General features: G+C 40.8%; 1 protein-coding gene across 1 annotated transcript in view; it reads left to right on the top strand.

Moving 5' to 3' along the window:
- Positions 1-13,004, top strand: part of dnah9 (dynein, axonemal, heavy chain 9) — a 186,446-nt gene that overhangs the window by 72,411 nt on the left and 101,031 nt on the right. Inside the window, exons 37-44 of the mRNA XM_061756651.1 lie at positions 3,692-3,979; positions 6,660-6,870; positions 6,963-7,090; positions 7,289-7,397; positions 8,407-8,554; positions 9,511-9,685; positions 10,286-10,459; positions 12,081-12,288. Coding sequence (XP_061612635.1) covers positions 3,692-3,979; positions 6,660-6,870; positions 6,963-7,090; positions 7,289-7,397; positions 8,407-8,554; positions 9,511-9,685; positions 10,286-10,459; positions 12,081-12,288 — 1,441 coding nt within the window. The remainder of the gene's footprint in view (positions 1-3,691; positions 3,980-6,659; positions 6,871-6,962; positions 7,091-7,288; positions 7,398-8,406; positions 8,555-9,510; positions 9,686-10,285; positions 10,460-12,080; positions 12,289-13,004) is intronic.

Raw genomic sequence — 13,004 nt, forward strand, 5'->3', positions numbered from 1 at the left:
CAGGGACGCCCAGACTTCCCTCTCCCCAGCCACTTCATCCAGCTCTTCCGGGGGGATCCCGAGGCGTTCCCAGGCCAGCCGAAGGATTTAGTCTCTCCAGCGTGTCCTGGGTCGTCCCCAGGGTCTCCTCCCGGTGGGACGTGCCCGGAACACCTCACCAGGGAGGTGTCCGGGAGGCATCCCAATCAGATGCCCCAGCCACGGCCGAAATGAGTTTGCTCCGCAGGGTGTCCGGGCTCTCCCTTAGAGAGCTAAACTCACCCAGTATAATTTCTTTACACTGAAATGATGACTTAAAAATAACAGCAATTCCACCACGTTTTCCCCCTATTCGACACTTATTCATAAAATTAAAATTTGCTGGTGTCACCTCATTTAAAATGGTATTACAGCTACTTTCTGTTAACCATCTTTCATTTAGCACGGCCGCGACCCTCGTAACCGTAACCTCGTTTCATTTAGTAACAAAAAGTCCAGCTCATAGGTTGTAATGATGTCATTAATCAACATTGATTTATTACCCAGTGACCTGATATTGAAAAGAGCTAGTCTCGCAGAGATAACTGGAGACAATGGGTTCATAGATTCACATTTTATCCTCACTAAGTTTGTCGTTCTACTTTTTTTGTGCCATATTTCTTTGACCAACTTTATGTCCCTTGTAATTATAGGGATCAAAATGCCTGATCTCCATAGGGGTCTGACTTATTCTGGAAAAGACTCCGCAGATATCAGTCAGATTCGCAGATAAGGTTCTTCATGGGTGGAGGAGGGGTCCTTTGCATCTTAGTGGACGGTGGTTTCAGGCGAGGGGGGATGGGAGCAAGATCTTAGTGTAGTGTGCGTTGGATTCCAATATTGACAATAGTCTTCATCCTGTCCATCACACCTCACAGAGAATTTAGGCTAGTAGAGAGTGAGTTTTGCGTTGGGCTTGGCTGCAACGGGGCAGGGAGGGGTGTGAGAGATTCAACGTGCTGGCTTATCTCGTTTGTCATTCACACCTCTGATTGTTTGGATGACGCTGATGAATCTGTCTGTGCCTCGTGTTGCCTTATCTCCTGTTCCTCCGATTGTTTGGGAACAACTGCACCTTTGTGTCCTTCAGCCGTGTCACCAAGCCCAATGTTTTATTTTTGGGCCCCTGAATGATGTACACAGTAAAAAATGTTGGCAGCAAAAAACTTAACCTCTTGTCTATTTAGACAGAAACTGTCTGCCTTGTAAAAAAATGCTGAAATTGTCAATGAAACTCACAGATACTGCAGTACACACTTCTTTGAGCCACTTATTTAATTGACTGAGCCTAGAGATACTGTATGTACTTACTTGGCATGTCAAGTCTGCACTAAGTTGCTGATTTAATGTGGCTTCAACTACACTAATATTTAAGTTATTGCTTCATGTTGATGACATCATTCTGTAACTTGTGTGGCGTACATTACCAAGTAATGGGTACGGTTAAGCTAATGATTTTTTTGTGCTATGTATAAGTGATATTCCTGCTACTTAGCAGCTGCCGAAAGTAACTAAAAAGTTACATTTCCTAACTTAGTAATCAGCAAAATAGCTCAATTACTTTTAAGCTCAAGTAATCAGTAAAGTAACTAAGTTACTTTTTCAAGGTAACTGTGGCAACACTGCTGATGTGAATGAAGGCGCTCAAGATTTTATAAAGTGGGGAAGCGGCCACTCATGCCAAGTCCCTCACTGGGCGCCATTTTAGCTGCGTCACAAAAAAAAAAAAAAATCAGGAAAACTGAAATGGTGAAAAACTGTTTAATTAACGGTATCTCTTCAATTGAGTAGTACAATTTCTCAGTCTTTGTACGTTTTCAGCAATTACTTTCAGACATATAATGCGTTTTGACACATTGATTTCACTTACAAGGTCTTGAGTTTATTTTTATTCTTACAGAAACTGTGTTGTTTTTCAAACCAGACAATCAAGCCATATCAAGCTATATACAGTGGGTATGGAAAGTATTCAGACCCCCTTAAATTTTTCACTCTTTTTTCATATTGCAGCCACTTGCTAAAATCAATCATTGTTTTTCCCCAGAATGTACACACAGCAACCCATATTGACAGAAAAAAACGGAATTGTTGAAATTTTTGCAGATTTATTAAAAAAGAAAAAATGAAATATCACACAGGCATAGGTATTCAGACCCTTTGCTCAGTATTTAGTAGAAGCACCCTTTTGAGCTAATACAGCCATGAGTCTTTTTGGGAATGAAGTTTTTAACACCTGGATTTGGGGATCATCTGCCATTCCTCCTTGCAGATCCTCTCCAGTTCTGTCAGGTTGCATGGTGAACATTGGTGGGCAGCCATTTTCAGGTCTTCCCAGAGATGCTCAATTGGGTTTAAGTCAGGGCTTTTGGCTGGGCCATTCAAAAACAGTCACAGAGTTGCTCTAAAGCCACTCCTTCGGTATTTTAGCTGTGTGCTTAGGGTGATTGTCTTTTTTGAAGGTGAACCTTCGGCCCAGTCTGAGGTTCTGAGCACTCTAGAGAAGGCTTTCATTCAGGATATCCCTGTACTTGGCTGCATTCATCTTTTCTTCTATTACAACCAGTCTCCCTGTCCTTGCAGCTGAAAAACACACCCACAGCATGATGCTGCCACCACCATGCTTCACTGTTGAGACTGTATTGGACAGGTGATGAGCAGTGCCTGGTTTTCTCCACACATGCCACTTATAATTAAGGCCAACGATTTCTATCTTAGTCTCATCAGACCAGCGAATCTTATTTCTCAGCATCTTGGAGTCCTTCAGGTGTTTTTTTTTAGCAAACTCCATGCGGGATTTCATGTGTCTTGCACTGAGGAGAGGCTTCTGTCGGGCCACTCTGCCATAAGGCCCGACTGGTGGAGGGCTGCAGTGATGGTTGACTTTCTAGAACTTTCTCCCATCTCCTGACTGCATCACTGGAGCTCAGCCATAGTGATCTTTGGGTTCTTCTTTACCTCTCTCACCAAGGCTCTTCTCCCCCTATTGCTCAGTTTGGCCGGATGGCCAACTCTAGGAGGGGTTCTGATCGTCCCAAACGTCTTCCATTTAAGGATTATGGAGGCCACTGTGCTCTTAGGAACCTTAAGTGCAGCAGAAATATTTTTGTAACCTTGGCCAGCTCTGTGCCTTGCCACTATTCTGTCTCTGAGCTCTTCAGGCAGTTCCTTTGACCTCATGATTCTCATTTGCTCTGACATGCACTGTGAGCTGTAATGTCTTATAGAGAGGTGTGTGGCTTTCCTAATCAAGTCCAATCAGTTTAATCAAACACAGCTGGACTCCAATGAAGGTGTAGAACCATTTTAAGGATGACCAGAAGAAATGGACAGCACCAGAGTTAAATATATGAGTGTCACAGCAAAGGGTCTGAATAGTTATGGCTGTGTGATATTTCAGTTTTTCCTTTTTAATAAATCTGCAAAAATGTCAACAATTCTGGGTTTTTTTCTGTCAATATGGGGTGCTGTGTGTACATTAATGAGGAAAAAATTAACTTAAAGGATTTTAACAGATGGTTGTAATATAACAAAGAGTGAAAAATTTAAGTGGGTCTGAAAACTTTCCATACCCACTGTAAGTGATCCCACTCCAGCTGTATGTCAACTATGTGAACCCCTACACTGTCAGTGGTAGATACTAACGTATAATTTTGTATTCCTTCTTCCTCTGAAGGACCACTATGATTGGGGCCTCCGTGCCATCAAGTCAGTACTGGTGGTTGCTGGCTCTCTAAAGAGAGGCGATACCAGCCGAGCTGAGGACCAAGTATTGATGAGAGCCCTGAGAGATTTCAACATCCCCAAAATCGTGACCAGTGACATGCCAGTGTTCATGGGGTTGATAGGTGACCTATTCCCCGCTCTAGATGTACCCAGGAAAAGAGACCTGGACTTTGAGAAGCATGTGAAGGAATCTATTCTTGACATGAAGTTGCAGGCTGAGGACAATTTTGTGCTCAAGGTACAGTGAACCCTATTTCTTGATTGCCTGCTACACTGGATTTGATTATGTTTACAGCTAATTCAAAACGTACAAGAGTGCAAGGTGTTTGTCAGACCAAGGACATAGGAAAATGCAATCAGAAGTTGTCTGGGAAGCAGCAACAAAGTCCCTTAATGGGATTTCATCTTTAACAATTTAGAGCGATATTACAGTTGTGGCACTTTCATTCAGATTTATCTTAGTTCTCACCAAAAGCTGTTTACTCCTCACCCTAATCCTCCGATGGGAAAGGACCATTAGTGTCCAACATGTCTGAGGTTCTGGATGAATTGTGGAAATATTGCAGACGCCAATGTTTGGCTGCAATGAGGCTTCAGGTTCCTGAGCTGCCGATCTGATTCCTTTCGTTATATTACACACTAATACGCACACACAGACACACGCACACAAACACACACACATGGCTAAAATAAGGCACCTTATGTCAGAGACGGATGAACACAGCACCACGGCAAATAAGTGCAATTTGCCTCAGGTCAAATAGACACGGAAACCACATAATAACAGAACATCAATGGAGCCTGGGGCTGGACCATACAACTTAACCCTGGCATTGTGTAAGACAGCCACACACAAAAAAAGAAAAACTAGTAACAAAGTGAGAGGAGAGAGAGAGAGAGAGAGAGAGACAGAGAGAGAGAGAATGGTAGAGCGATCAATAACAACCATCAACCCCCAGAGCGTGAACTTTTACTGTCTTTGTTTGTGCAGCCAACCTTTTGATTTCAGGCAACATAGGGGAAAGCAGCAAGGTGAGAGAGACTGCATGCCTTTAGCATTAGCCCAAGCTAGCATTAGTCCCACTCACATCAAAGTCGTAATCAGCCTGGGCCTTTGAGAGTGTAAAGCCACCTGGGCTCTTGCTGAATGGAAGGGGATGAGGAGCCCCGAGGAGCAACGTCGATGGCATTGATTGAGCTCGCCATCTGTATGTTTGAGTAGAAATGGGGAAGAAATGCCTTTTTTATTCTCTCTCTGTTGCACATGCTGAACTGTCACGTCTGAATTCACAATCAGCAGAACAATTCAAGAAATGTTTTTCAATATAATGGTTAACTTCCAGAATAACATAAACAAACAAAAAATATAGTTTTGTAGTATATATATATATATATATATATATATATATATATAATAAAATAATGCATTTAATTGCACTTCAATACAAAACTGTAGAAAAACGAAGAGAAAATATCCATCCATCCATCCATCCATTTTCTTAGCCGCTTCTCCTCACTAGGGTCGCGGGCGTGCTGGAGCCTATCCGAGCTGTCATCGCGCAGGAGGCGGGGTACACCCTGAACTGGTTGCCAGCCAATCGCAGGGCACATACAAACAAACAACCATTCGCACTCACGTTCACACCTACGGGCAATATAGAGTCTCCAATTAATGCATGTTTTTGGGATGTGGGAGGAAACCAGAGTGCCCGGAGAAAACCCAAGCAGGCACGGGGAGAACATGCAAACTCCACACAGGCGGGACCAGGGATTGAACCCGGGTCCTCAGAACTGTGAGGCTGACGCTCTAACCAGTCAACTACCGTGCCGCCCAATAGAAAATATCCCCCACCAAAATTAAACAGATCTTAAGTTAAAGTGCCATTTTAGGTCTTTTTTTTTTTTTTTTTTCTTAGAACAATATTGCCTTTAAATGATTTCTGCATGGCATGTGAAACGTTGGATCACGTCGGAGGGTTGAAGTGCTTTGGTCGTATGAAAACTCCTTTTTTTCACAATTTGCACAAAACTACGCTTATCAAGGCTTCCATCTGGTAGTTTTTTTTTTTTTTTTTTTATGAAAGTTTCCTCCCATCACTCCTAGCAATGCTGTTTCATCCAATTCCTTCATTTTTGTAGCCGAGCTGTAACGTGTACATATAATCGGTGTACCAGGATATGGAGCACTGACAAAGGTTCCGTGTTGTTTTTTAACACAAAATACAATTAAAATGAGTAAAACATTTTAAACTAATTTAAAGTACCACCCGTAATATTTACAATTATTTTTTACTAATATTAAATGTGAGGCTTATTTACTAATTACAGATATAACCAAAGCTGCAGTAGTCTCAGTCGCTCTCTGTTCCCCAGTTGTGCATTTCTGGGTTCCCTAACTTATGCGTTGCAAGTTTAAGATGAGCTCATGATTGTTCCCACAGATTGCTGCAGCATATGTTAACCAAAGGTGTTCAGTACTGAACAACTACATGTGTGGAGGGAATATGGAAAAAAGGAGTAACCATTCAATTGTAAAACAGTCTAATAAATTATTAAAACACGTACCTCTGTGTCAGACCACAGAAGCACTGCCTCAGAAACAAGATTATATTAAAGAACAGAGCAGTACTCTGTCCTTTTCATTTTGGAGACAAAAAGAGTCACTGGCGTCATTCTTCTAGTCCAGTCTACTCCAGTGAATATGCGTTTTGTGTCATCAGAGTAGCCTGTCATTATGTTCTAAATGATTTTCACTGAAAGACAAAATGTTAAGGCTGAGTAGATGAACCGGTGGTAGATAATGTGTTCCATAAATCAGTACCTGAGTCTATTTCGAAGTCTATGTCTATTTGCACAACACAAAGCCATTATTGTTGGATAAAAGCATTGTTAATACTTCATTCTATCTTTTGTGCAAGGTGGTGCAGCTGGAAGAGCTTTTGGCCGTGCGTCACTCAGTATTTGTGATTGGGAATGCCGGTACTGGAAAGAGTCAGGTGCTGAGGTCACTCCAAAAAACCTACCGGAACATGAAACGTCGGCCCATTTGGGTAGATCTTAACCCAAAAGCTGTGACCAATGATGAGCTTTTCGGCATCATCAACCCATCAACCAGAGAGTGGAAAGACGGTGACCAGGGATTATTTCATAGAAATGTTTGTTAAAGATGAGGTTTTTAATAACCTTATCTGACCAAAATGTATGTATATTGTATCTCACAGGTCTATTTTCTTGTATAATGCGTGAACTGTCCAACATCAGTCACAGTGGGCCCAAGTGGATAGTTTTGGATGGCGACATTGACCCAATGTGGATTGAGTCACTCAACACAGTCATGGATGACAACAAGGTGTGACATATGTCAATATGCCGATGGCACTGACTACATTAAAACAATTCCTGTAGTAGGAGTAATAACTAGTAACTAATCTTAACCTGCAGACAATGATGTATAGCAAATCATAGCAAATATATCTGGACACAGATTTCAGTACAATGTACTGTATGTGTATATACCATCTATAAATATCTTTCCTTTTTGTATCAGGTTCTGACACTGGCCAGTAATGAACGGATCCCTCTGAACTCAACCATGAGACTGGTATTTGAGATCAGCCACCTTCAGACCGCTACCCCTGCGACTGTATCCAGAGCAGGTATAGATCTTCTTGAATACTGTGTACTGAATACTGTGTACTTGATAAGAGACAAAAGAGACAGATATGTCAATATTCCAACTGCAATCATACAATGACATAAGATTTAAGATCCTAAATCAACTACATGGCCTTTTGTCATTACAGATGAAACACAATTTCAGCAGCACTAGTAGAACCTATACAATCAATCTTAGAAACAAACACAGTATGTTTAGCTGCTACACTATTAAGCTATCGCTCAAGTGTAATGGGAGGTCACAAATAATTTGCCCCATTAGCATATAGATCAGTGATTTCCAACCTTAATGGCGCCAAGGCACATATTTTACCATTAAAAAATCTCACGGCACACTAACAAACAAAAATGCATGGATATATTAATTACATGGATATATTAATTACTGTATGTACTTCCTGTCATTTAATAGAAGAGCATTTATTAGTTCTGTCTGTCACTTTGCCTCACTGGCATAAATAGATGAATAACGATGCATTATTTCTTGGAAAAAAGTTTGTTTTAGCAATTAAGTCAAATTTTATATTTCCCACGGCACACCCGAAGAGCGCTCACAGCACACTAATGTGCCCCGGCACACTGGTTGGGAATCACTGATATAGATGCTTGTTTTTGTGAATGGGTTTTCTTCCTTTTTTTCTGGATGTGTTTTCAAGCCATATTGATCTTTATTAGTCATTCAGCTACAGTATGTGTACGATAGTAATGAATAAACATGCTGTAGAACTTTAGTAGCTTAGTGTCATACTGTATGAAGATACTAGGTGTAAATAAGATTGTGAATCCATCCTAAGGGGCCATTGATGCTGTAGTGGTTCACGTAGCTGACTTTCAATCCCAGCATCATGCCTGTTTTATCGCAGCAATTCAACAGTTGAAAAAACACAGAGGATCAACAGCAACTGTTTTCCTTGAGCATAAATCCAAATAGGGTGCAGTTAAATGATTGCTCCATGAATTAAAGCTCCAAATGACCCTGTGTCTCTCCAGGAATCCTCTACATAAACCCAGCAGACCTAGGCTGGAACCCGTTGGTGTCCAGCTGGATTGACACGAGGGAGGTGCAATCAGAGAAGGCTAACCTGACCATTCTGTTTGACAAGTACATCCCCCCCTGCCTGGATGTCCGGAGATTGAGGTGAGAGATTGTTCTAATAAAATGGCAGGCCTACTTTCCAGGATGTCAGCATGTGGCATTACATGTGCAGGGAGTGTGTAAAATTTGGTATGTTGGACTCAAACGAACTGACTCACAACACTTGGATTCTCTTTGTACTTAATAAAAACAGAGGCAGAAATATTTTATTGCTGCCAAAAATATCAAGAATGTATCACAGTACCATGATGTCAATGATCACAGTTCCCTGGCACCAAAATAACATGAGATAGCAGCAAAGCAGTGCATGAAAAGACTCAACTCACTTTAACATAGCTTTAGAATAGATTTTAAAATTCTGCTACTGGTCTTAAAAATCACGAAATGGTTTAGATCCTGAATACATGAAAGAAATGCCTCATGGTATATAAACCCAGAAGGGCTCTGAGATCGACACACTCTGGTCAAATAGTGGAGCACAGAGTCCAAAGCTAACATGGTGAAGCAGCATTTAGCTATTATGCGGCACACAAATGGAATAAGTTGCCAAGAGAAGTGACGTCAGCCCCAAGTGTGACTGTTTTTAAGTTCAGGTTAACTTTTTTTCTCATACTTTTTAGAGCGTTTCCACTTTTAGATTTTTTCTTGCACTCGATGATGTTTTAATTGTACTCATTGTACTCATTTTTCTGTTTTTAAATGCTTTTTATCATGTAAAGCACATTGAGTTACCTTGTGTATAAAATGTGCTATACTGTATAAATACATTTGCTTTGCTTGCTTGACATTAAGATGCCACAAGATGGCGCCACAGCAATACCTGAACAAAACAAACAAAAAAAGCAAATAGGTGAGATTTTCAGCAAATATTGGAGTATAGGTTTCCCCCCCAAAATCTGAGATTATCTGAACACACAATCCTGAACCATGACTATGTCATATAATTTTGATTGTCCTTCAATCTGCTGGCATTATATTTCTTTTTTTTTCTTTTCCAGGTTTAAAAAGATCATCCCTATCCCTGACCAGAGCATGGTCCAGATGCTTTGCTCTTTGCTTGAATGTCTGCTGACACCAGCAAATGCCCCACCTGACTCCGCAAAGGAACTCTATGAGCTTTATTTTGTTTTTGCTGCTGTCTGGGCCTTTGGGGGAGCCTTGTTCCAGGACCAGGTGCTGCTCATGCATCTATGCATATTTTAAATATCCTAAGTGGTTTAATTGTAAAAATATTATTCAAGCCCATACGGCTTTTATGCAACTCAGTTGATTAAAAAACAATTTTAAATGTATTTTGAATTGAAGCATTGGCAGCCCTTGAACAAAATGAGTGCTCCATACATACAAGTTAGAAGATAAAACTGCTCTCTTGTTGGACAAATGTACGCTACTTTATTTCCCCATCACCGATGCATTTAAATGATAAGTGGTTTTATTGACTGGAAAGTTGGAATGGAATACAGAAACACAGCACCAAGTAGTTGACCAAAAAAATGGAAGGCAGGGAACTGTCAGTCAGAAGGTGATGAGGCTACTGTAACTCCCAGTCTGAAGCAGACAAATAGATGCATAAGGCTACCATCTATCATTTTTCACTATTTAACTTCTGCGGCTGTGCCTCTTTTTTCATTGCTTTTATTTGTATTCTGGTTTGCATTCACGTCTGATTGGATGAAAGGTACATACAGGTTTGTTATCCATATTTACTATATAGCACAGAGAGGAAGCCATTTTAGGATATTGACTGAATCTTGTGTCTCTGTGTGAATAAAGCTAGTCGACTACAGAGTGGAGTTCAGCAAGTGGTGGGTGGCAGAGTTCAAAACCATCAAGTTCCCATCCCAAGGCACCGTGTTTGATTACTACATTGACTCGGGCAGCAAGAAATTTGAACCCTGGTCCAAAATGGTGCCCAGGTTTGAGATGGATGCAGAGACCCCACTTCAGGTATTAAATGTAATGACAACCTAAGATGTTGGCCCAACAAGTGGAGGAAACTTGCCTAAACATTTAAACGGTGGTCTTTAGTGTGTTTCAGCTGAATACTTTAGTGATTTAGCAGAGGGCCACCAAAATCGCGTTTCTCATTGTTTCGCACAAGGACATCCTTGTTTCTTTTTCTGGCCGATGACATTGGGAAATCCCTTTTAGTCTGTCACTATCGACTCTTTTTAGAATCGATTATAAAGTAGTACTGTACTGTCTTATTACTAATTTTCTGTACATATATATGAATATATGTCATTGCCTGCAGGCAAACACGTACATTCCAAGTAGCGATGGTTGTGTTACAGTGCGTTCTGTTATAACTAGTGATTGTAGGGTATATTACATTGGCTAATAAGTATTAAAACAGCAACAACAACAACACGTTACCTTAGTAAGTCGCAAAGCTCATCCAGCCCACGTATAAATGTGCTACACAAAATTATATTAGGAAATCCTGAAAATAACTTCAATAAAAACAAAAATATATATTTACATTGCAACATAACCACTGCTTAACTGAAACATAAGTATACTTTTAATTTGAATAGATTAAAAAATGAAATAGAATTCCATGCAAAATAACCTCAAGAAATAATAAATACAAATTATACATTTAAAGTGCAAATGAACAATTAAAGTTCAATTCAGTTCCTTTTTTTGGTGGGAACATCATTTGCTTTCTCCACATGTGTGGAAATACACTTTTGAACTTCGAGATGCAACTGGGCTTTCGTTTTATCGACCATTGCTGTTCCTTGGGCAGTGTGATACATACAATGAGATACACACTTGCAGTATCAAAGAAAGTAGATTTCACGATTGAAAATTATTATTATAATTCATTTTTCACAGAGTTTGAAGAATATATGGGAGATAATTTGAGTGTTGTTCAAAGTTTTTGTGGTGGGATGTTTTTAAATCAAAATGTTTCTGACAAGATATCCAGAATGTTCCTGAGAGGCTATGATAGGGGTTGACGTCATCGAGATATATTTTGCGGACATGGTAAAAATTGCGAACTACATTTGAATACATTATTTTCGAAAAATAGTAGTATGACTATTACGATTTGTGTCCCGTTGTTCTGTTACATCAACCAGATTGATAAAATAAGGCATCATCATGTGGTTCCTGGGCGGCACTGTGGCCGACTGGTTAGCACGTCTGCTTCACAGTTCTGAGGAATTGGTTTCAAATGTGGCATCGCCTCTGTGGAGTTTGCATGTTCTCTCCGTGCCTGCTTGGGTTTTCTACGGGTACTCCGGTTTCCTCCCACATCCCAAAAACATGCTTGGTAGTTTAGTTGAAGACTCTAAATTGCCCGTACGTGTGAATGTAAGTGCGAGTCGTTGTTTGTTTGCATGTGCCCTGCGGTTAAGGGTGTACCCCGCCTCTCGCCTAAAGATAGCTGGGATAGGCTCCAGCATGCCTGCGACCCTAGTGAGGATAAGCAGTATGGAAAATGAATGGCTGGATGGATGGATGTGGTTCCTAAGGAATCAGTTAACAATCACATTTTCAATAAAATAATTGGACATGCTGGCATCCCACATACATTGCATATGTTTCCTCTACTCAGGCTTGTCTGGTTCACACAACAGAGACCATTCGAGTTCGTTTTTTCCTGGACTGCCTGCTGGAGCACCGTCGGCCCGTCATGCTTGTTGGGAATGCTGGCACCGGGAAGTCTGTTCTGGTTGGGGACAAACTTACTTCACTGGACCCTGACAAATATGTGGTTACAAATGTTCCTTTCAACTATTATACCACATCCGCAATGCTGCAAGGTACAAACCCTCATTTATTTGTTAAATCTGCTGAAAACAAACAGTTTTTATTTTCTGAAATACAGTGGAAACAATCAAAGCTGATCTAAGATCGGCCTATCATCTTCTTATTTTTTTAAAGGGGTATACCACATTTTGTAGTGATGCAGTGATGATTGATATCTGGAATGAGTATGCCACTATATATATATATATATATATATATATATATGGGATAGGCTCCAGCACGCCTGCGACCCTAGTGAGAGAGAGAAATATATATATATATATATATATATATATATATATAGGCGGCACGGTGGGCGACTGGTTAGAGCGTCAGCCTCACAGTTCTGAGGACGCGGGTTTGCATGTTCTCCCCGTTTGCATGGTTCTCCCCGTGCCTGCGTGGGTTTTCTGCGGGCACTCCGGTTTCCTCCCACATCCCAAAAACATGCATTAATTGGAGACTCTAAATTGCCCGTAGGCATGACTGTGAGTGCGAATGGTTGTTTGTTTCTATGTGCCCTGCGATTGGCTGGCAACCAGTTCAGGGTGTACCCCGCCTCCTGCCCGATGACAGCTGGGATAGGCTCCAGCACGCCCGCGACCCTCGTGAGGAGAAGCGGCTCAGAAAATGGATGGATGGATGGAAATATATATATATATTAAACAGTGGATATGGAAAGTATTCAGACTCCCTTAAATTTTTCACTCTTTTTTTATATTGCAGCCAT

The sequence above is a fragment of the Phyllopteryx taeniolatus genome, chromosome 19 (assembly GCF_024500385.1).
Source record: "Phyllopteryx taeniolatus isolate TA_2022b chromosome 19, UOR_Ptae_1.2, whole genome shotgun sequence".
In the NCBI taxonomy this organism is placed as follows: Eukaryota; Metazoa; Chordata; class Actinopteri; order Syngnathiformes; family Syngnathidae; genus Phyllopteryx; species Phyllopteryx taeniolatus.